The sequence below is a fragment of the Marmota monax genome, unplaced genomic scaffold (genome assembly GCF_021218885.2).
Source record: "Marmota monax isolate L192 unplaced genomic scaffold, Marmota_monax_Labrador192_F-V1.1 WCK01_AAM20220418_F8-fsc00003, whole genome shotgun sequence".
NCBI classification, from domain to species: Eukaryota; Metazoa; Chordata; class Mammalia; order Rodentia; family Sciuridae; genus Marmota; species Marmota monax.
Window position 1 is genome coordinate 26004635 of NW_026694084.1, and position 26080 is coordinate 26030714.

Consider the following 26080-nt stretch of genomic DNA (forward strand, 5'->3'; position numbering starts at 1 on the left):
TGACTTAGCTGACACTATCAAATGCTTTCATAATGGGACCCATTAATAAATGTCCCCAGATGAAATGGCATTGTAAACTTAGGCTGGGATATCTGCATTTTAAACATTAGAGCAAAGAACCTTTTTTTTTTTTTTTCAAAATAAAACCACACATTGGTTGTACTGTTAAAATCCCAACCCAAACTGAGCTTTCAACATGTGGTTTAATTATTTAAGCTTTTTCATCCCAGGTCCTATGCTACTGAAGGGACATTAATATTAACATACCTCATAGTGGTGATTTGAGGATTAAACCATATAAACGCAATGTTTACAGAGTAGGCTTTCAACAAACATAGGTTGTTATGGTTATTATTTGCTAAGATTTTTCTTAATCAGAATATTTAACAGACAATATTATTGTGGAAACACACAACTATTATATTTCTGCCTTCAATACTGTCACATTCATTTTGATTCTACTTTTTTGGCCTCTGTATTTTACATATACATACATAAAATACAGTGTTTAGAACTTAAAATAATTTTATTATTTATGAAAATTATGTTTCAGGTACTGCTCTGGATAATTCTCCATGCTATCTCACTTGTTCTTCACAATAAACATTAAGAATAGCTACTACAGATGGAGTATTCTCCACTGGAAATACTCAGAACCAAAAGTGTTTCAGATTTTGAATTTGTTCAGATTTTGGAATGTTGTATCACCTTGTTTCACCTCACCAAAATATCCAATTATGAATGTTTGAACATACATAATGGGCTATTTTGGTGAGGTGATACAAGTCTAGATATGAAATTCATTTATGTTTCATGTTTATTTTATACACATAGCCCCACAAATAATTTTATCCAGTATCTCTAGTGCACTGGCATTTTGACGGAGATCCTCTCTGTGAAGTCAGGTGTTGAATTTCCCACTTGTGACATCACACTGGCACTCAAAAAGTTGGAGATTTTAGATTTTTGAATTAGCAGTGGCTCAACCTGTATTACTACACTACTTTTTCAGATGAAAAGACTGAGAGTCCAAGACAAAATAATTTTTTCAAAACAGCTGTCAGTGGAGGAATCAGTGACTATACCCAGCAGTTAGTTCCACAGGATCCTAATCCCTGTGCTTGAAATATTTAATGCTGTTCTTTTTTTTTTTTTATAAAATTCAATTGTAGCATACTTTGTAAAATGTTTTAATTTTAAAAAACTTGATAGATTTTTATTGGTCATGGTTTTATTTTATGTTTGCACTATCCTGGCTCAGGTATTGTACCCTTGGGAGGGTAGGAGGTGAGGCCATCTGGGGTGGAGGGGGAAGACAGTGAGCCCTGCAGGTATTTCAGCAGAAAGCACATTAGATGTACACAGAACCAAGAAAGTAAGGTGTTTCAACTCATCCATCTGCTTCCAAACAAAGGCTTATTTTGTTGATTGGTTAGAATGAAACTTTGCAATAAGTCACACAGTTATTCTTGTGCTTAATGACAGAAAGCTTGATTTCATTTTCTTTATTGTTGGAATTGGCTTTCTTGTGACACTGCAGGTACCTTTAGTAACTGCTCCATGGTGTTGTCTATGGGGCATTCTATTTTTCATCTAGAGGGCTCTTGGCAGGGAGGAGTAGCACTTCATAGACGATAATAAGGGCCCCTGAAGTTTCCAGCCCTTGCTGAAAACACCACCTGCTGAAGGAAGGTTGCAGGTTTAGAATGAAGAGTTTCATGTCTGTCCTGGCACTGTGATTGATAACACTTTAAATATTTGAGAATAATATAGAAAGGAATTAATTAGAAATGGTTGGGTTATTAAGTTAGTGTTAGCACTTAATGATATTATAGAGATGTTTCTGTACGTTTCAACTATAAATTGAGTAACTGCCAATATACATGAATAAAACAAAATTGTCTAAATATTTCCAGCATGATCAATGGCTCAAATAAAATACACTTAACTCACATTCTCACAATACCATATATGAATCTGTCATGGCACATAACCATGTTGCTGTACAGTATTTATGTGCTGGTCTCTAACTGCCTGTGAATTCTTCTGGGGCAGATGCATCCCACCCCCCAATTTTTGTACCCTAAAAGGCTGTGTAATATCTGGCTTATATTATGCACTGAAGAAAATTTGCTGAGTATATGCACAAAAGAATAAATAATTAATTAAAAATGTTTTCCTAGACGCTTATTATATGCCTCATATTATGATACATGATACAAAAATGAGTGTTTGCCTGCCCCTTAAGTCTGAGGAGGAGGCAACATGAATAATTGGACTGTATGGTGGCAAGTGGCAAGAGACAAGTGTGACTACAGGGCATTGAGAGTGGCTGTGGTGGTCCTTACAAGGAAGAATTTCACAAAGGAGCTCAGCTTACTCTCTAGGTAGAAGTGGAAAGAGGAGGTTGTGATAAGTAAGCAGGTTTAGATGGTGGAATAATTTGAGATGAAATCTTATATATCACTGTATTTAAGGAACAAAGTTAGTTTGATATTATTGGATTTATTTTAATATACTTTGGTTATAAGTGTCTTGGTGTTATGTAATATATCAATCATTTCAATGAAGAGCACAATTAATTTATATCTCTTTTATTTCCCTTTTAAATTATAGTTCCAGTTACAGATGTTTGACATCATTTGCTCCACATCATGGGCCAGTAGGGACAAATGCTGTGAACTTCCAGGCCTGGTAAGAATTCTTCATCTCTATTGAAATTTTTAAAAATGATATTCAATTTTTTTTCTGAAAATGAGATGCTATTTCACAATTCTTATAAATAATTCATTGCGATGATAATCAAAATTAGGAAGAGGTTAAGGAGGAGACAAATAAAAACAAGAAATCAACAAGATGACAACAACATGGTGTGACCTGCACAATCTGGCGATGCCATTGACACATGGTCCAGATGGTACCACATTTACTAGTTCACAGAGCCCTTCCTATCTCAATTTTTTCATAGCATCCCAAGTCAAGGGAAATATTTGACAGTGCACTTATGAAATAATGAGGTCCAAACATCTTACTAAGAATTTCTTAACAACTCAATATCCATAAAAATACATATGAATTGAAAATTGATAGTTGTATTTTATTCTTAAATAACTATAATTGTTTACTCATGGGATGAGTGTATCTACTGAGGATTCCAGTAGCTTTCTATCTTGGAAACAGGTAAAACATTTCCCTCCCTGCTTCTTTCACATTATTTTCTCCCATGGTACTTGCTTTTCATCATAGCAACTACTAAAATATCCAGTAAATATGGAATACAAAAAAGTGTTTGAAATACACTCTTGAAACCATGAACTACCTTGAGCTAGTCAATCACATGAAGTCCAATGGGTACCAAATATTGCTGTGTTTCCCTTGAATTTTTTAAAACACTCACTGTGTCCCTATGAGCTTAATACAGTACCCAGAGCATCCTGACATACCTTTGTAGAACTGTAGTCATAATCTATATAACCCCTGTAATGTTATTAGTAAACTAAACCATTTTTCATTATTCATATAAAGGGACATATTTGCATATATAAAACAAAAAATATATTTGTATCTTAGTATCCTCAGGATAAATGAGCTAGAATGAATGACCCTATGTGGTTGGACATAGGGTCATAGATGTGTCCTAATAATTAAACATGCAGAATGAACATGGATAGGCCTTCATGAAATCTAAGATTCTATTTTATAAGATTATACACCAGATCACATGTATTTCAGGGAATAAATTCATGGCAACCTGTGTTTAAAAGGATTATATAACTCCTTCATCAAAATAAATTTTTAATAAACTCTAGTGAGGAATTAAATTAGACACCTTGATGTTATGCTTAAGTGCAGATTGGAAATCGGAAGAAGAAGCATTCAGAATCTAACGGAGTTTCAAGCAAAAATTAGATCGCCACTTCTCCCAGGGAGGACTAGCCCTTACTGTTCCCGCCCCCCCCCCCCGACTTCTATCGCTGAAGATGTATAAATTGCATAGTAGGAAGACACGGGTGGAAGTGTGGTCAGTAGTAATGGCAGAACCATCACAGAATGGACCCCAGTGGCCTGCTGGTTGCCTTATTTTGGTGATATTTCAGGAGAGTTAATCTTGTACTTTAGTCTGACTGACCAGTTATCAGGCTGGAGGTGCTTAGCAGGAGGTAGAACTGAAATCTTTGACTATAGTCAACCATTTAGAAAAAAAGTGTATTCAGCATACACAGGCCATTTGTTCAACATTTTTGTGTTTCTGTCGTGAATATTTTAGAGACTCAGATTATTTTCGGTCGGTAATTTAACTATCACCTGCGATGTACTCTCTTCTAACCTTACTGCCCCAAAGTCTTAAATAATGAAGCTCATTTTCTCTATATCTAAAGGGACTGATGGACTTTGTGAAGTTCTATAGTTTCTTATACTGGTGCTAAGTTCATTTTGATGACTGCTCCAAAAAGGATATTGACCAGTTGTTCAATAGCTGTTCCCAGGGGCTCTGTCTTTCTCTACACTTTCTTGCCCTGTGACACAACAGCATAGATTAGTGAGCCTGACATCACTAATTTATCTTGTTGTGTTACAGGGCAAGAAAATTCTCCAAGAGAGAAGAAAAATGGCTGCCTCTCCCAAAGATTGAGGTCAATGTCATGTTTTTCTTATCTTTAGCCACAGAATGTAAGCAGTTGATGAAATTGTCACAGGGAATCGATGGTGTGTTTAAACACTGTTTTAATATTATTTTATTTCTTTGTTTGGTTTAGTACAGATGTGGCTGTTTTGATTGAGTTTTCCAACAAGTTTTCTTTTATCCTTTCAAGTGGAAAAATAGTGTAGCTTAACAGAAGTTTTCAGGACCTTTAGTTCATAAAGTACTGTTACTCCAAATGAATTAAATAGTACCAGGAATAGTTTGTACCCACTTCTAACTCACTATCTTCCCTTGGATTCTCAATCCAGCTTTAGAAACTCCTTTGCTGTGGTGATTGTCGATGATTCATTAGGCCCTCATGCTGTTTTCTTTACAGAAAAGGTGTGATTACTGCCTTTTTGGCCAAATGTTCACTTAAAAATTTTTTTTAAATGTCTTAAAGTGTTTTCTTTGGGTTAGCAAAGCCATTTGTTTAGACTGTCTTGTTAACAACTGTGCTATCTGTTTTCTTCTCAGAGGGATGATGAGTCCTGCCCAGACCTCCCACATTCCTGCTCCTGTTCTGAAACCAACGAAGTGGCTCTGGGACCGGCTGGGCCACCAGTAAGTCATTCTAGTTTGGCCTCATTCTAGTTTTGCTGACTGTTGTACTAAATGACTTTTTTCCAACTTAATCACTTGAGTAAGCTGAGGTACAGAGGTGTTTAGTAACTCAGCTAAAGAACACAGCTAGGAGAAGCTGGACTTCAAATCCAAGTCTCTGTGACTGTTCAGCATCTTTCCTTTAAGCTATTGTGGCTTATCATTAGTATGAGTGTTTCAGTTCTTGGTCCTCTCCTCGTAACCTGTAGAATTTGCATACTCTCCCTTTGCCCATTCGGTCTCAAAATTTCATTCACCAGGAAATATACCCATCTGAGACAAAGTTCCTACTGTAATAAACTTCCTACAGAAAGAAAGGAAAGAAGGAGAGAGAAAACATTTTTGTAAAATAGAAAATGTAAATAATTGCACTCTCTAGGTCTTTGAATGTACTATGATAAACTTTTTGGATAAACTTTTTGTATTATGTGTAATACTCATGATATTTCTTATCTGCTAAACTGGGATTATTGGTGTTTCTTAAGATAAGATTGGTCTAGCTGCTCTGTGGTCAGGAAATGGCAAAGTATTAAGGCAGAAAGACATAGATAATATGGAAAAGATGCATGAGAAAATGAAGAAACCCAGACCTTGCAGGAGAATGTGCTCATGCGTGGCCTGCCCTTGCATGTTGAGTGCCAGAGGTGGCCTGGCACAGTCAGCTCGTGTGCAGCAGGTAGCCCACACTGGCAGCTGGCTTGCAGCATGCAGATTCCCTCTAAGGTGGCTACACCAACATAATTTTCCTGAATTGAGCAAAAAGGAAGAGATCCTGCTGAATGCATCTGAAATATATCTCAAAATTCCTCCTATATCTCTGGCACAAAGAACATTTTTTTTTAACTCTGGATGTAGAAACCAAGCACTGTTTTGTTTTAAAGACTCTCAAAGAAGTAGAGTAATGGTAGAAGCATTAAACTTAAACAATAAGTCCTTGAACCACCTGTATTCCTGTTTTCTCAAGTATAAAATAATACCCACCTCTTTAACTGGTTTTATGAGAAATACGCTAGACAATGTGTATGTATGTACTCTGCGCATTATAAAATGTTAATCAAATGTAAAGTATTGTGTTTAATCTGGAAATGGAAACAAATATTTATTTTCAACTCTGTGCCAAATTTTCCTTCAGACTTCAGGACAATATAAAGCAATATTATGTTACGATTTATTAGACATAATATTTATTAGAATCTATAGACTCTCCAACATGACAGTGTGGGAATCAATAAGTATTACGCACACTAAAATATGAAAAGTGCTGGATGCTTTTCTTTAGAATATTAGAAGTTTACTAATTTGTGGCCAAAATTTGTTTATCACACCTATGTATATGCCAGAGAATACTTTTTTCCCCCCCTCAGAGAAAATCCTCATGTATTTTTACTGTATGAAGGCAGGGTTATATGGTTTGGTCAATTTTTCTGTGAACCTAAGAAATGAAGTATATTTTAAAATAACTCCATAGACACTTTTGTACCCACCTCCAAGATTGATCATTTTGCCTTTGTTTAGCTCACTCTGTGGTTTCAGGTTGCAATAAGTTACCTATGCATCTAAGACCTTAGCCCATTCCTTCTCTTCCCACCTCCCTTTTCTTTCCTTCCCTGAGAGTTGACAGTTTCATTACTATATGTTTTTGTGCTCCTACTATATAAGTATGCATTCCTAAAGTATATCACACGTTATAATAACATGTTTGAGATTTATGTAAATGTTATCAGGGTGTGCTTTTTGCACCTGCCTCTTTTCACCTAAAATATGTGTTTGAAATTTATCTTGGTCAATATTTACCATTTAGTTCATTGGTTTAAACTGCTGTAAGGCATTCCACTCTATAAACTCCATTTTATTGACTCATTACAGTGGAATATTTTCTTACAGCAAACATGGTTACAGTGGGCATGTTTGTAGATCTTGCACACATATGAGTATTCTGGAAAGAGCGTTTAGACTCGGGCTTGCTGGAGAATAAGAAGGATGCATCTTCAACCTTGTGAAGCAGCCCCTAATGGCTCTTCCAGGGCTGTCCCAACCTCCCTCTCAGAGGCTCCTTGGTAGAGATCTGGATTCCCTGCATCCTCACGAGCTCTGGCTGGTGTTGTCAGAGAAGAATTTTTCTTATTTCCTATGTTACTATTATTTTAAATGTGACTGTCCCTCAGTGCTAATGAGATTGAGAAATTTTCCATTAGTCTACAAACCATTTAAATTTCTTCTTTTACAGATATCTACTTAAAACGCTTTTGGTTTTCTGATGTTCTATATTGTTATTTCCCAATGAAAGATAATTTTTTAAGTATTCTGAATACAAATTTTCTATTAAAGATAGGGTTTACAAATATCTTTACCAGATCTGTGATTTGCTTGTTGCTGATTATGGAAATTTGTATTCTGTACACATTTTAATTCTAATGTGGGGAAATTTAATATTGCTGTGACTTATTGAGTTTATATTTTTCTTTATCCCTTCTTTTACCTGTAATTTCTCTAGAAGTATTTTTCTTAAATTTCCAGTCATGTGGGATTTTTGATATCCAGTTTATATTGACATTTTTTGCATTTGATTAGGAAAGTCAGTCTCTATAATTAATACCAATGCTTTGATATGTGTTGATATTTGCCATGTGTCAAATTTTTTTAGAACTTTCGTCAAGTTTTGCAGATGTTTCATGTGTGCTTTAAAAGGGTATGTGTTTTCTAATTGTGGAGTTTGGAATTCTATAGAAAAATCTAGTAGATCCAATTGTTGGGTTATTCAAGTCTTTAACTATATGAATTCTTTATGTTGCTGGGAGAGATGTTTTAGCAATTCCAACTCCGATTGTTATTTTGTCAAATTCTCTTGTGTTTGGCATTATATGTCCCGAGGCTGTGTTAACATGTCAAGAAATTTTCTATTATCTGCATAATGACTTATTATGTAAATTGTTGTGTAATGAACCCTTTAGATGTAGCTATGCTTCTTGCCCCAATTCCATTTGTTTAATATTAGTATAGTTTCAATATTTGTATTTGGTATTACTTTTCTGGTATATATCTCTTTAATCCTCTTAGTTACAGCACTTCCATGCTTTCATATTTTAGACCTTTCTAAATAAGATATGCCAAATTTTACTTTTAATTTGGTCTTACGATCTTTCTTTTAAAGTTTAGTCCATTCTGTTGTTTTTGATAATTATTTGGATTTATATTCACACCAAATATTTGCTTTCTGTTTGTCATACATATGTGTACGTATAATGTGTAAATACATATATGTGACAAACATAAATAATTGGCATTTTATATACTTTTTTAAAATTATTCTTTTTCTTTACACTCAACTAAATTATAAAATTATGTTATATCTGTAATATTTATTGTTTGCCTAGAAATCTTGGCAGAAGTACTTAATCAGTTTAAAAGAATATTTTAGCTTCTTTTAAATCAATATGATATCCTTGGAATTCTTTCACCTTGGATCATCCTTTCTGTAATTTATATTGTTTTGCTATCCATTATTTTAGTGATGTCTTCATATTGTTTTGCTATCCAGTATTTTAGTATTATTATCATAATTAGACATCTAAATTATTATTACTACTTATTACAAATTAATATTTATTAAGACTTGCCTACATTATTTGATATTTCTTACAATTTCTTCCAGTATCATTTTTTTTTATCTCACTTATCTCATTTGAATCTTCCTTCAGAAAGAAACTATTGGTAGTAAATTCTTAGTTTTGTTCACCTGAATTGTTTTTGTTTGTTTCTGACAGCATCTGGGATGTTGTCAATAGACAGTTTGATGGTTATTACAGATTTTGCTCTGTTCCCATCACAACTGTAGAAAGAACATCTGACCATTTACCTGACAGTCACCCATTGTTTTTTCCAACTCATGCATAGCATATCCTTTTAAATTTCTCATTTTAGAAAAAGCATTTCCCATTCAGCTCTTCCCTAACCAATCATGGACCCAAGTTCACATTTCAGTGCCTTGTGTGGGCTCTAAAACACAGCTCTGCGGCATGCCTGGGCATTCTTCTCTATCCTCCCCAAGGGCAGTCTCAGTGCTCATGTTTGCTATAGTTTTTTTTAATTTCTTCTCTACTCCTGGATCTTAAGAATTCAGTTCTTAATTATAATAATGCATATTTTATTTTAACAGTGTTAAATAATAAGCATCTGTAGCTTGAGGGGTTTCAAGTGTTTTTTCTTTGTACTACTGCTGCAACCAGTTGTAAAATATTTATGACCTTAGAGTCAAATGAGAAAGTAGCAACAGAGAAGTGAAAGAGAAAGTTTGGACTCTGAATTGAGAAAAAAAAATTTATAAAATAAGAGAAAAGCTGGTGAAGCTTTCAGATATTTTGATTAAAGAATAATAAATTCTTTAAGATAGGATATAAATAATATTTAATAAATTTCATCTGATGAATTGCACATGGTTTGATTATGTTCTCACTTAAGAATTCAAACAGTAGTATAATGTTCCCATTAAACCATAAGTTAGGAGTATAAGAAGGTCCCTGGTTTTGAGAAATGATACCTCTGGCATAAATATCTGGGAGATAGTCACATTTGGACAAAACCTTCAGATCAAACCAACCAGTTAAGATACAGAATTTAAGAGTTGTGATAAATGAGTATGTTAACTGGCATATATTTCACTGCAAGGAACAGAAATTTTGATTAATGTAGTGATATAACAAAATTGATAATAAGGCATTTATCATTTGTTCAACAAAATTTCAGAGGTAAACGATCCCAAGACAAATGACATTCCTCACCTTCTTCAAGGACCTGGGGTGTGCCAGCTTCCACATTGCTTGCCTAGGCTCTGTTTCTTGGTCCAGTTGGTCAAAGCTATTGAACATGACCATCCTTCTACTTGCAGAGAAAAGCTGGGAAAACAAATGTCTGCCTTTTTTTTTAGTCTTTCTAGAAGCAGGCATAAAAGGGAAGAGAGAGTCAGGAAAGGTTCCTCCATAGCCAGCTGACAGTATGTGATACTGAGTAAAAACCTTTACCACATAAATAAGAGGCATGTGTCTACACAACACAAATACATGTGTATATGCTCATATGTGTATCTCATATGTAAACACAGGTGTAGTGTTCGGATATATGAAAAATTTCTACACATTAAAAAGAAAAAAAATCAGGTAACCCAATAAAAAAAGGCCAACTGTATAAGCAGGTAGTCACTGTGAATATAAAATGCAAATGGAAAAACTTATTAAAACATATGTAATCAGTAGAATTCTGGGAAGTGAAAATTAAAACAGGAATAAGATATTTTTTTACCAGTTAGGTTGGTAAAAATGTAAAGTTTGTTACTCTCCAGTGTTGGTTAAAATTTAAGGAAACAGGGATCCCCTTAAACTATCAGTAGATGCATAAACTAGCACAGCTATTTTTGAGTACAGTTTAATAATATATCTTCATATTCATCACATTTCACCTACAATTTTATTTCTTCTTCTAAGAAACATGAACATTTTTACTTAAGGGATAGATGAGGATGTTAACTGAAACATTGTTTAAATAATAAAAAGTTTTGGGGGAGGGAAACTATATAACTCAAATAATAAAATAATGGCTAGATAAACTATTACATGTTTAACATTTGGATAATGTTATACATTGGTTATATACAACAGTTAAGAAGAATGAGTTAATATTTATATGATATAATGCAGAAAAAATCTCTAAAACATATTTAGTTAAAAAATTCAGACCTATATGAAAAGAATGGCATTACATGTTTAAATTATATACATCAAATAATACCACAATAATGCTATAGGCAGCATTTGCTATAGATACATATACACATACATATAATGCAGTTCTTTATATTAAACACCTTGAAGATGAGCAACCAAATGATGTTGATGAGGGAGTGGACTTAAGTGGTTGAAAAGAACAGAAAGAATCTTGAAATCACCTAAAGCAGGGTATTCCCAGGCAGCTTGGGTGTTCTGCTGATGGTGTACAGAACCATATTTAGTAATCTTGGATGTTGCATGAAATACATTGGAATCACACAGAGTGAAAGTTATCTTGTCTTAAATGACTTGTCAATCCTCCTGCTTGAGTAAAAAGAGAAATTCTATCTGGTTTTACATAGGTCTTTTAATACAGTTACTTCCCTTTTATCAAACAGCAAATTCTTAGCTCAGACTTCAATAGGAGAAAAATCTAGCTCCATTTAATAATACCATTTATACTATATTTATTTTTAAAGTGACCCATGTTTATAAAGTGATTCTTTTTTCCATTTACTGTAATGCCATATTTGATTTTAAAATAGATTTATTAAATGCAATAGTCAATGAAAATATTCAGAGACTATATATACATATTTATTCATATGTTTAGACACATATAAGCATATATCCAAATAATATACACACATATTACATATGTAGATATGTATCTACAGAAAACTGGTAAACAGTTCAGGTGGTCCATTAATATGTCAGAAATCTTGGAGCAACTTCAAATGACTAATGACTAATCTAATTGTCTTTATTTTCTGTGTAAATAAAAACAATATTATGGTTACTTTCATAGGCTTTTTGCAACTTAATTGAAGAATTTAATCTGAAAGTTATAGTGTAAAACCTACATACATAATTTTAGACCAACAAATATCTTATTATTTTTATTCACGAGTAACAGTAGTCTCATATAAGCATTAAATAAATAGACCTATAATTTTTTCAGGATTTACAAGGATTTGGCATAGAAAGTTTCCTCAAACTATGAAATCATCCACAGGGAGGGCTGGAGCTGGGTGGCAGAGCTCCAGTTACAGAGCATGATGAACATATACCAGTACACAATGTGTGGGCTTTATATAAAATAATAATGACATAATCCAATATTATGAAGAAAAATGAATGAAATGTACTGTTTTGAGATTTGTCTTTGAGCTAATACTTAACATCTGTTTGCCAGGGTGGTCCAGGACTCCGAGGACCAAAGGGCCAACAAGGTGAACAGGGCCCAAAGGTAATATGGGCTCTCTGTCTCTTTCTTCCTCCCTCTCTCCCTTCTCCACCTGCCTCAACTAGTTATTGTTTGGAGTTAAGTCTGGCCTAATTTATCTTTGTGATCTATATGAAAGTTGCATCTAGTCCTTTCTTTTTTATTTTGTAAGTCTCATGCTTTTTAATAAAAGTATTTAGTAATTCAGCCAAAGAACAATCTCTGGGTCAGAAATAAGAGTGTTAATGTTCTGAGTGGTTTAATCTGCAAGGAAGTTTTCTCTCTCTGGAACATTTTTGTCTTCATCCATCTATAACAAAAATGTATCTTAAGAGGAGTTGTGCAGAATCACAGCTTGACATCAGTCCCTTCCAGGTAATTTCTCAGATTTTATATTCTTCCTCTTCCTTTACCACTGTATATATCAAATATACAGCTTTGTTTTCCATTCTTACTGCTCAAGGCCACTAAGTGTGGTGGTTTAGGTTGTACACTGTACAAAAGCGCCAACCAAATAGACCAGGCCATGCCAAGCCATGTCAAGAAGCATGTTTTTCTACTTTACACAAAGGCATCCTAAGGACTGGCAGGAGCCCAGCCACTAATTGATTTCAGGCCTCATCCTTTTCTCTCTGTCTTTTGGAAAATCTTCTAACTGGTCTCATGTCTCCAGTGGCTTGACTTTCTGATTGATTCTTCACATCTGCCCCCAGATTAATCTCCCTTAAGTCTATGCTGGATCTTATCATGCTCTTTAAAAACCTGCAGAGATGTGCTATATTGTCTTGAAGATACAATGCACCCTCTTTGGCATGATATTGAAGGTCATTTATAATTTGACTTCCCATCTCATTTTCATGATGCTATTCCATATGCTTTCTTCTCCATCCATCTTGCTTGATTTACTGTTTCAATGTGGTAACTTATTAAATTTATATAACATTTACTCATAGAGAAAAGAACATTACAAATTTTTTATTGTCAATTGGAAACAGATGAAGCAGGGGAAAATGTGGGGATAAATCAGAAATAAATAAAGTTGAATTAATTAATTCAACTTTAATTAATCAGGTCCTACCCAATTGAAAGCTCAGATCATAAGATGTTTCCCTTTTTTTTTTCATCTTCTGGGATAGACTGATGTCTTTCCATAAACTCCATCGCTAATAGCACTGTAAGAAAGGCCCATGGTTGGAGGCCTCTTTTCAAAAGGATGCTGGTTGGTCCTCCTCTGCTGCACCTGCAGGCAAGGCCTGTGAGCTCTTGTGGATCCTGGTTCCCTCCTCCCAACACGTCTGTCAGCCCGATTTCATTAATTTTCTAACCTCTTACTGGACAATGGTTCCAATCATGAAGATAAATGAACTTGTAGATGTTTGGTGATCCCAGACTCACCTACTTAGTCCTGTTATCCATTTCCACAGGACTGCAACTGATATGGTTTATCTCTGTATGACAATTTTGACAAATCCCAGATACTAGAATGTAGAAGGTTTTGGAAAAACTCTTATTGGACAAAGAATGATCACATGCCCACTAGTGTGGAGAGTGTTGGAACAGACTATATCTTCAATGTCAAATGCCCCATTATGTATTCTGTTTTATATTGTTGCAGAAAATAGTAGAAATTTAGAAGCACAAAGCAACTGTGCTGATGGAACCTTTCAGTCAATTTTGTCTCATATTTTATAGAATAGATTGGACCACCTTCTTTCTGCCCCATTCTTATTCTTCATTCCTTAATAACATTCAAATGATATATTACTACACTATTATAAATATTAAGTAATATTTATGTCATCTCCTCTCTCCTCCAGTCTATTTTTTTAAATCCAGATTTATTCCTGGATTCATTCAGTGTATTCAGTGCATCCATATCCTCACCTCCCAAACAATTCTAACCAATATATGAATTCGGACCCCCTAAGGATCCTGTGAAATTGCTCTCATTAAAGTCACAAATGATCCATTTGTTACCTATCTTTTGTTTCTTATGTCACTTGAGATCTGTACCATCATTGACTTGCTTGGATACCTTTCTCTTTAAATTTTTTCCTGCTTTGAACTTTTCTACATCACACCATTTTTATTCTCCTCCTAATTTTAGGCTTTCCCATTTCAGATTCTTTCCCAGGCTTCTCTTCCCCTCCTTTCTACCCAATTTTTATCCAATTTTTATTTACTTTCTCTTTTCTCTATCAACATATTCTCCTTAATAACTGCAACCATAAATAGATCTTCAAGTACTCCAAAATCCATTCCAGCTCAGAGCTGGCCTGACTCCTGAACCATTGGACATTTCCTGCGTTTATCTCCATACCACCTAAATATTAACTCAGTCTGCACTTATTGTTTTGTATTCTTTGTCCCGAGTCATGGATTCACTAATCTCACATGATACCCAAGTTATATATCCAAAGCAAATGAAATCAGTATGCCCCAAACATCTGCACTTCCATGTTTATTGCAGCACTATTCACAATAGAAAGGAGTGGTAATAACTCAAGTGTCCATCAGCTGGAGGAGACTATGTGGTACATAAACCATGGAATGCTAATAAACCATAAAAGTGGATAGGATCCTCTCATTAATGACAATGTAGATGGAATTCTGGAGGTCATTATGTTAAATGAAATTATCTAGGCAGTTGAGAGTAAAATCATGGTTACCAGGGGCTGGGCAGAGTATTGAGGAGATAAAGGTTGGTCAACAGCTCCTCAGTTACAATTAGGAAAAGTAAGTTCTGTTGCACAGTAGGGTAGCTATGTATAATAATACTTATACAGTTGACTGTTTTCACCACAATGAAATGATAGGTATTTGAGGAGATAGCTATGCTTACCCTGATTTGAACATTACACAGTGTTAATTAATTTTTTAATCGAATTAAAAAATAAGATACCCTTTATCTTGGGGGGTCTTCTTAAAAAATAGCTTTAGGTGGAGTCACTGAGATAAGGAAGAAGATGAAGTTGAGGATAAGTAGATTTTTCTGGGTCGAAGTTTATAAAGGTGGTGTAGTTTAAACCACAAGGTCCTAAGTACAGAAGTAAGGGTTGCTGAAGTAGAAAAGATGTCTGATCCAGAAAATAAAGGAAATGAAATAATATTGAGCCTTGGGTCCTTTGGTGGATATTGAGGAGGTTCAGGGTGAGGACAGAATCAGGATGAGGAAGACAAAAGGTAGGCACAAAATCCTTTGTGCAGAGGAGTGTCCTGAGGGGACTTGACAGGGGTGAGGTGGAGAGGGTGCAGCTCCTCTGCTTCACCTGGAAGGCTGAACCTTCACAGCGCAGGAGGCTGGTCTTGAAGCTCTTACCTCTGTGGAGTTTGTTATGGAGTGTGGAGGGTCTGGTTACTCACATCATAATTATGCCATAATTGGCACAGCATTCTCCTTTGTGGAAGCAAATAAATAAATAAACAAAATTGCAGCAGCCCCTTGTGTTTATTCTTATGGTGTGCTGATGATCTTTTCCCTGGAAGGTAAATAATTTGGTCTTTGTTTTTAATATCTTGGGGAAAATTATATAGAGATAAATTATCAGTGCTATAAGTGGAAATAACCTTTTAGGTAGCAGAGGTTCTAACGTACTTCTAGGATGACTTTTCTCCCTTGCATTCTAGGGACCAGATGGCCCTCGGGGTGAAACAGGCCCTCCAGGACCTCAGGGTCCCCCTGGGCCCCAGGGACCAAGTGGTCTGTCCATTCAAGGAATGCCCGTGAGTCTTGTGCACATATTCAAACGGGTTTCATTGTCATCACTCTTCCATGAAGTTATGCAGAAAGAAATTTTGCCCTCTGTCCCTTTGAAAATAATAATTGATTCAGAGTTCCTTTATTAGCTATGGCTACAGTCAATTTTTTGCTCAATGATGGGGGTCTTTGAACAAACAGGTGCACATACCAAGAGTACATACATCTACAAGCATTTTGTCCACAAAGGAAAATCAGGATTTAATATATGTACATTGCTTGTTTGATTAAATTCTTAGTGGATGTGATAACAACCAGAAAGTAACAAATGTTGCACAAATGTAAGCATTTGTTATTGATTTATAGTAACTGTGGATGATGATTCATGAAAGCTATTTAATTATGATCTTTATCTCAATGGGCATCAAAGTGCAATCCATTGAGAGTTTTATATTTTAGATGGTATATGTTATACAGCTGCTTTTCTTTAAAAAGCTATTTTATACCATTGGAAAAAAATGTAATTCCATTAACTGATCTTCATTAATGTTACTATAGGAATCTAGATTTGAAGACTAATACTAATCTTAAATTAACATTTGAGACACAGTTTTTAACAATCTTTTTTATGTCCCCCTAGCTGAAAAGTTTTCCCCTTCAGTGTTGTTTTGCACTTTAGAAAATATTAATATGCCAATTTATATAATCATACTATTATTAATAGTAAATATTTGTTGTAGTGTTACCATCTGCCAGGTTCTGTTTTTGCTTTTCCATTCTATGTTTTTCTAGCCAAATACAGATCTCTATAGTATGAGATCTTAAAGTATAAACTACAAATCACATTGAAATATTCAACTTTCCCCTTCATGTATTTACGGTCTCAGCTTAGTCATATGGGACTGTATATTTTGTGTTGAAGCTGTTCTCCTGTATAAATGTTCAGTTCAATAGAAAGGTTTACATAGATGCCCTAGCATATATGAGAAGTGAAATATACTGTTTGGATGTTACTGTGAAAACAATTTAATATTGAAAATGTTGTAACAGTGGGGGGTACGGTGGAGAAAAGACTAAGAATTTGCTTATGTGAACTTAACTCTGTGTTCTTTTGGCTATTCAGGGGATGCCCGGTGATAAAGGAGAGAAAGGAGACACTGGCCTTCCGGGTCCACAGGTATTTTATGTTCGTAGTTGTTGTCTCAGCTCCAGAACTTTGGCAAGGAGGAAAGGTCGTGGCTTCTGAAGTCAGTTGTGACCTTGACAGTGGTTCCCATATCAAAGATGTTGGTTTGTGTTCATTTACATTAAGCCCTTTCTGAGAGCCACTGGATGCCCTCAATGTGAGCTCTTGTGGGGAATGTTCCTTTTTGGGGAATAACTTCTGGGTCAGAATTCTAAGTTACCAAGGGTTCCCCTTATTGCTCATAGATTTGTTTAGAGCCCTTGATCCATTTCAAGGAAGCTGGGTGCTAGGATAAGTCATGCTTTAAATCTGACTCTTCTGCCCAATTTTTCTACCTAGGGTATGCCAGGAAGTGTGGGTTCACCTGGACGTGATGGCTCACCAGGCCAGAGGGTAAGAATTTACCTAAGGTTGGTTCTTAGCAAAGGGGACTTCTCCCAAGTTGCTCTACTGCTGACATGTTCTTGTGTAAGGAAGGTTTTGTTTTTGGTTTTCTCCTGTCAATTTGTATTCTACCTACTGTGCATCCATTTCCCTTCACTAAGTAATAATGCCTTCTATGTCCATTACTTCCACCAAACTTTCCCAAATTAGCAACACCCTTTTCTAAATGCTCCCAAACTTGAACATAATTTGCAATGAACTGCATGCATTGATTTAATAGATTTTTCTAATTCTGTCAAATCTTTAAAGCACAAACCTAAAGGAAATCAACAATCATTAATTGAAATTTAAGGAATATGGTTTATAAAGAAACCTCTCTATTTATTTAGTATATTTCGATTGTCTCTTCTTTTGACCTGTTCAAGTGGATAGCAGTAAAATAAGGTATAAAATCAGGAAAGAATAAGTTAACATCCGTTTTTTGCATAGTCAGCAAGTTTGCACCAAGCCAGGCTTGAGGTTTTTGTTCTCAAAAAATACTTAGCATATTGGCAGGAAATGCAACTAAATAAGAAATTATATCATATGCTATGATAGGGTTAGGACCCTGTGGAATACAAAGAATCCATGGTTATCAATAACTAGACCAGACTTAGTGGGTCAGGAAAAGCTTCCCACAGGAGGCACCATCTAGGCTGAGACTTGATGGCAAGACAGAAGGTGGCCAGGTGGTAAGGAAAGGAAAACTTGCAAGCAGAGAAAACAGCACAGACTAGGATGGAGGTGAGAAGAAGGTGGAGCATTCCACCATTGCATATAGTTGAGTGTGGCTGGAGATGAGCTTGCATATGTTTAGATATAAGGAGTTTGTCAAGAGACAAAGCTGGAGAGGTAAACACACATTCATTTAAAGCATCTATTTTGCCAAGGATTTACGTAAAACAAGTCATTAAATTTTCATCAAGGGAGGGAAGGACCATCTTCTTAATCTGCCACATGTTTACACATGTTTCAACAGCTCCACAGTTTCTAACAAGACTGAATTATAGAGAATGGCAACCACTTAGAGCCAGCAAATAACACATTTGGTGTTCACTGGGGGTTTCAGTTCAATATTCATGAGGCTAGCAAACAGTTGCAAGGAATACTCAATTAATTCTCTGCTCAAAGCCTGCCTTTAGGTCAGGGCAACTATGCTGCTCAAAAATATGGAAATTTATTTTTTCCTATGGAAATGTAGGTATAGGCTCTTAAGTCCCTTTCCATTTTTTTAATATGAAACTTTCATTTGCCTAAAATCTCATAGTAGTCTCTGTTCATCCAATGGAATTAGCATGTAAAACATGTCTAGGTGAATGTCTAAAAAAGTCATTCTGTGAAAGTCAGATTTATGTAGGGCTTTTGCACATGTGGAGGGAGTGTCTAGAAATATTTATACACCCTGGCACGGAGCTTTAGTTAAGATCCTGTGTGGTTACACACCTAGATTCCTTCGTGGTTCCTGAAGGTCTGAAAACGGCAAGTCCAAAGATTTGGTTGAGTGAGTTTATTTGATTTATCTATGCGTAGAGCACAGTGTTGGCAAAGAACTCCCAAATTAAACATGTTAGATTGGTGTTTGAATCATTTGGTTTTAGAATTCTTTCTTTTAAAATCAATATACCAACACAGAGTTCTTATAAATATTTTGCTATTCCTCCAAACATGTTGTGTTCTCCTATAGGATTAAAGTCTTAGAGCTGTAATAAAGTGATAAGATATCTTGGATTTTATTTTCCTCTCTCCCTCAATCTAGAAATAAAACTTTGAGGGTGTGTCTAATTTCTACTTTGAATACTTGGATAGGAATGGGCTTCCTTTTAAAATATGGTTTTCAGAGGATATTCATTTATTATAGGGCCACATTTAAAATAAAAAGATTGCATAAATCTGGTGGTTATTGTTTTAGAAAAGATATTTGATGGCAACACCATTCTGGTACACATCTTGAGGGGATGCCATCCACACAAAATGGAAGGCTGGAAATGTACAACAGACAGCTCTGCCTGGACCACACATAGTTTTCAATTAGCCATATCTTAACTGATACACATATAATCTTAACTATAACGTGCCATTGACTACACTCAGTCTGCAAAGAGTTGCTCATTATTGACTGCAGAGAATAGTGAAGAGGAGATAATTTCAATAGTTAAAGGAAATAATTTGCAGACCAACTCCCTGGAGGAGATGGGAGGATGGGGTTGGGTGTAGAGCATGACTGTTCCCCTGGGCCAGAAAAACAAATGGGTCTTCTCACGGATTCTAAAGAAGAAATGAGGGAAGGCTGTATGAAAACACTCTTATTCAGTCTTGTTTAGTCAAGTGATTAGAGGGCTTAAGTATAGTAAAATTCAAAAACAATAAGATAGATACTGAGGTGGGGTTGTAAGGCAGAAGGCGTGGGGCCAACTTTAATGGGGGTGAACAGAGCTAAGATGAGAACCACCACAGAAGACATGCTCTGCTGAAGGGACAGGTCTCCCTGATCAGGCTGCTAAGAGTGCTAAGAACAAACACCTCAGGATTACTCATGCTCTGCCTTAGGCCTCTAAGCCCAATGGCAGGAACTGTGGCATAGCACAGACTGAGCACTAGCAGAATGATGAGTCTTGCTTCTGCAAAGTACCTTCCAGAAAATTTCCAAGGAAGGCTTTCTCCAGGAAATAAGGAAGCAAAGCTGTTTTTCCCCCTTCACTGTCAGAACTGAGATCACTGAGCAGTACTTCATTTCCCTTGATCCTGTGTGAGCAAAGCCTACTCTAGGCACAGAAGGAAGGAGCTGCAAAGAACGCTTGGTGACATCCAGTGAGTGCTTCTGCTCCTTGGAGAGTCACCAAGGGAGGGTCTGCACTGGCAGTGGTGGCAGGCCACTATTCCTTACTGCACAATCTTTCTTTTTAAATCTTTTCCTTCTCGTGTTAATGGCAAGAACTCAGGGGCAAAGCCTGGCACCATCACCCTGAGTGTTAACTCGGGAAAAGTGAGCACCTCTTTTCAGAAGCCGGTGCCAGTGTTACACTGGAATTTACCTGAAAGATGGGAGATCTTAGCAAGTAATAAGAGAAGGTGAAACATCTCCTCTTTGAATATTTCTAGCTGATTCTGGCTTTTCCCAAGGGGAATCTTGGATTCTAAGAGGCAGCTCTTATTCAGCTCGGCCTGAGGCCATAAGCAAGTCCAGCCCAAGCTGGACCTCTTCACCCAACAAATTTCCGCCTCTGGCTGGGAAGCCAAAAGACCACTGTGCAGGCCACACTGAACAACAAAGCATGTTCACATTTAACTTCTAAATGCATTTCTGTGTCCAGGGTTCATTCCCAGTTATTGCAACTAAAACCATTCTGGTCTTATCTTTCTTTTCTGCTGTAAATCTTGTCATTTCCCTCTTATCTCCTTTCTCTCTCTTGGTGTCTGTGAGCTCGGGGCCTCTCTTATGATTTCTGAGTTCTTCTGGTATATGTTGGACTTTGCAGCCTCCACCTTAGACATCCAGATGGTCCTTAGGGAAACCAGAAAGAACAGACAACATGATCGATTGAACGATCAATCAATAGATAACTGTAAAAAAATAAAATAAAATAAAAACCAACTGCCTTTCTACTTCTGAGGGTTACTACCAATTATCTGGCCAGTAATCCCAATAGATGCTTTAAAATCATGTTTAATTTCCAATTCCTGAAATTTCTTTATGAAGTCAGAGAGAGGAGAAATAGAAGTCATAAAGAGATTTGTTTTTATAGCATCTGGAAGGCACTCGTACAGTATGGCCTTTGTGTATATCAAACCCACATAATTAGTAAGCATGTTTCAAGTGTCTTTTCAAGGCAGAATCCAAGAAAATATTTTAGAAAACCAAAATATTGTACTGGAAGGCATAGGATGCTAGCTTCTAACTTACAAGTAAGCTTAGTTCGGGTGCTTCTTTGCCCCCAGGTTACTGCTCCCTGCATACCTATGCCATAACCACAGCCTGCCTTCCTCATCTATAAAAGATGAAATACTGTGGAAAGTATTCTGCATCTGGATGCTGCTGAACCCATGAGGTTACCGAGGAGCAGAATGGTCCTGTGGGGAATGGCATAGACTTCACTCCTAGCCAGTCCTGGGCTTAAACTCTGGCTCATGACACTGGACTAGTTACTTACTGTTTCCAAGACACTTTCCTTGGTTGTAAACAGAAAAATATAATATTTGACTATATAGGGTTGTTGCGAAGATTAATTTATATAAAGCATTTCCACATGAAATGTTATTTTAGGTATGTTAGTAGTGTTCACTATTTTTAAGGTAAACCTAGTGAGCCAGAACATTTTATAATGCCTATACTTGATATATTAAGTGGCTTTAGAAGTTTGTAAAAAAAAATGTCTAAAAAATGCAAGTTTGGTTTTCTAAAATATTTTCTTGGATTCTGCCTTGAAAAGACACTTGAAACATGCTTGCTAATTATGTGGGTATGATATACACAAAGGCCATATTGTACTGAATGTCCCATTACATTAAAAGTGAGAAGGACTTAAAGTGTACTTGAGAAATTGAGCCTGAGTCAACTATTTGGATTTTATTCCTATCATAAGTGTTAGGCAATAATGAGAGATTCTTCTACAGGATATTTTGTGAAATACTGAGATTCGTGATTATTATCCTCTTGAGTGTCTTCCTCCTTCAGAAAAGGAAATGTAAGATTCTATCATGAAACTTGTGAAAATGATTTGATTTTTTTTTCCTTTGTGAGTCTAGATGGATTTTTTATAAAATCCCAGGAAAAAATCCATTCAGTCACAGCAGTGGTAATAGTATATTCAATTGGGACTTGACAGATTATTTTAATAAAAACAGCTGCAACCATAGCCATTAAGTATTGAATATGTGAAAGTGCTTTGCAAGAGTCATGTTCATTAATGCTCAGGATAACCACAAACACTAGGCACTGTTATCCTCACTTTACAGACAAAGAACCTGAAACTCACAAAGTTGAAGGAACTGGAATGCTAGGAAGTGTCAGACTTCTAACACCACACTCTTTCTTTCCACAAAATAATTTTTTTACTTAAGTAGAAATTGATGCTTCACCAATAAAAACACAGTTCTTTGATCACTGTACCTTTACCTAGATAGGAGCAAATCCGTGCACATCTTAGAAGGGCACAGCTCCTAGAGCCTTTAGTTCCATGTTCTTACTAGCTTTAAAGATACTTCTACTGCAACTAGAGATGAAAAAAGGAGAAACCACCACAGACATAACAGAAATTCAGAAGGTCATTAGGGACTATTTTGAAAACTTATACTCTAACAAATTGGAAAACCTAGAGGAAATGGATATACACGACCTGCCAAAATTGAGTTGAGAGGACATAGAAAACCTAAACAGACTAATAACTAGCAGTGAGATAGAAGCAGTAATAAAAAGCCTTTCAAAAAAGCAAAACCCAGGACCAGATGTATTCTCAGCTGAATTCTACCAGACTTTTAAATAAGAACTAATGCCAGTGCTCCTGATTATTCCGTGAAATAGAAAAGGATGGAAGATTTCCAAAGTCTTTCTTTGAAGCCAGGAAACCCTCCTCCCAAACACATCAAGAAAAGAAAACTAAAGACCGATATCCCTAATGAACTTATATGCAAAAATCCTCCATAAAATATTAGCAAATTGTATTTGACAGCATATTAAGAAGATGGTACATCATGACCAAGTTGGTTTTATTACGGGGTTGCAAGGATAGTTTAACATATGCAGTTAATAAATGTAATTCACCACATAAATGTAATTAAGGACAAAATCACATAGTCATCCCAGTAGAAGTAAAGAAAGTTTTTGATTTATGATTTAAATCAAATTCATGACTTACAAAAAACACTGAAAAATCTAAGGATAGAAAGAACCTACCACAACATCAAAAAAGTTTTATAAAACAAACCCAAGGCCAACATCATAGTGAATGGGAAAGAGTTGAAACTGCTTCCTTTAAAATCTACAATATAACGAGATGTCCATTTTCACCATTCCTACCCACTGTAGTCCTAGAAACAAGCCATAACAACTAAATAAGAGAAGGAAATAAGGATAAAAATGGAAAATAAAGAAGTTAAGTTGTCAATATTTGCAGATGATATGATTCTATACTTAGAAGATCCAAAAAGCTCCATCAGAAGACTGATAGAGCTAATAAACAAATACAACAAAGTAGCAGCCTACAAAATCAACAGCTTTCTTGTATACCAATGATTATTCTGCTGAGAAAAATATAAGGAAAGCAACCTCATTCCCAATAACCTCAAAACAAACAAACAAACCAAACAAAACCAAACAAACAAAAAACCCTAGAAGTAAATCTAACCTAGGAGATGAAAGACCTCTACAATGAAGACTATAGAATGTTGATGAAACAAATTGAAGAAGACACAGAAGATGGAAAGACCTCCCATGTTCATGGATAGGCAAAACTAATATTGTTAAAATGGCCAGACTACCAAAAGAAATATACAGGTTCCACGCACTCCCTAGTAAAATACCAATGACATTCTTCACAGAACTGGAAAAAGATAAACAGTTCTAAAATTCATTTGGAATTACAAAAGACCCAAAATAGCTAAAGAAACTCTAAGCCAAAAAAAAAAAGCAATGCTGGAAGCATCACAATACCTGACATCAAATTATATGACACAGCTACAGTAACAAAAATTGCATGGTACTGACATAAAAACAGATATAGAGACCAATGGCAGAGAAGAGAAGACACAGGGACAACACACCTGATCCTGTTGTCTGACCCTTGGCAAAGGTGCCAAAAACATACTTTGGAGAAAAGATAGACTTTTAAAGAAATAGTTCTGGGAAAACTGGTTATTCATATGTAGAAAAAGTGAGACTAGATACTTCTCTCTCACCCTACACAAAAGTCAAATCAAAATGTATCAAAGATGAAGAAATTAGACCAGAAACTATGTAATTCTCACAGGAAAATGTAGGATCAACACCCACAACATGTAGGTGTAGGCAGCAGTTTTCTCAATAAGATCCCTAAATCTCAGGAAATAATTCCAAGAGTTAATAAATAGAAAGGCATCAAATTTAAAAATCTTCTGCACACCAAAGAAAATAATTAAGAATGTGAAGAGAGAACATACAGAATTGGAGAAAATCTTTGTTATATCCAGAATACATAAAGAATTCAAACACCTGAAAAGCAAATAACCCAATTTAAAGATGGAAAAATGAACTAAACATACACTTCTGAAAAGAAGAAATATAAATTTCCAACAAATATATGAAAAAAATGTTCAATATTATTAGCAGTTAGGGAAATGCAAATCAAAACTACTGAGACTTCATCTCACTCCAGTTAGAACGGCAGCCATCAAGAATGCAAACAATAATAAATGCTGAAGAGAATATGGAGAAAAAAATGTAGGATCAACACCCATGACATATAGGGGTAGGCGACACATTTTACTCTCTTGGTGAGACTGTAAATTAGTACAATCACTATGGTAATCATTATGGAATTTCCCCCAAAGATCATTAAATTCTTTAGTATCTTAAATAACTAAAATTACTATATTATAGAATACATGTGTACCTGTTTTTATAGCAGCACAATTCACAATAGCCAAACTATGAGACCAGACTTGAAGGCTGTCAATTATGAATGGATAAAGAGAACACACACACACACACACACACACACGAGTTTTATTCAGCCATAAAGAAGAATGAAAATTATGATATTTTCAGGAAAATGGAAGGAACTTGAGAATATTATGCTAAGCAAAATAAGCCAAATTCAGAAAGTCAACGGTCATATGTTTTCTCTCATATGTGGAAGGTAGAGGAAAAAGAAAAGGAAAGGTGGGGTGGGCAGGTCTAATATAAATCAAAGGGAGAGCAGTAGAATAAGAGGAAAGGGACCTGGAGAAGGGGGAGAGAAACACTGGGGAATAATATTGCATTCTGTTATGTTGTAGGCATATATGAATATGTGACAATGAATCCCATCATTATGTAAAACTACAATACACCAATAAAAATATGAATAAAAGAAACATCCATTGGGCTATAGGAATAGCAAAAATAACATCTACTTTACATTCTAGTCTTAATTCTGTCCTTGAAGATCTGGCCAGATATTTTATATTTGAAAATCAGCAATTCTACCACTTATGTCAGGAGCTTGTTGTGTTTTTTTGCTTTTTTAATATACAGATTCTTGGACTTCAACCTCAGAGATTCAGATAGAGATAGTCTTAGGCATGACTTAGGAATGCATAGTTTTAAAAAGCTGAATGATTCTGATTATCAACTAGGTTTTGGAATCACTGGCTAATATATTGTGTAAGAACTATTGTATGTCAAAGTAATTTCTTTGGTGGAATATGATTGATGTTTGTGTTTTAATTTTACTTTAATTCTCTTAAATCATCACTACTGATCACTAAAAATATCTATGTTTATATTTTATATATCTATTTAAGTTGTATATAAATATCACATACACACACG

The 26080-nt window shown here is 35.5% G+C and overlaps 1 protein-coding gene across 6 annotated transcripts in view; it reads left to right on the forward strand.

Moving 5' to 3' along the window:
* Nucleotides 1-26080, forward strand: part of Col14a1 (collagen type XIV alpha 1 chain) — a 247379-nt gene that overhangs the window by 180456 nt on the left and 40843 nt on the right. For all 6 annotated transcript variants that reach the window (XM_058585704.1, XM_058585705.1, XM_046464979.2 and 3 more), the window contains exons 35-40: nt 2617-2694; nt 5162-5248; nt 12242-12295; nt 15899-15994; nt 17092-17145; nt 17494-17547. In XM_058585704.1, coding sequence (XP_058441687.1) covers nt 2617-2694; nt 5162-5248; nt 12242-12295; nt 15899-15994; nt 17092-17145; nt 17494-17547 — 423 coding nt within the window. The remainder of the gene's footprint in view (nt 1-2616; nt 2695-5161; nt 5249-12241; nt 12296-15898; nt 15995-17091; nt 17146-17493; nt 17548-26080) is intronic.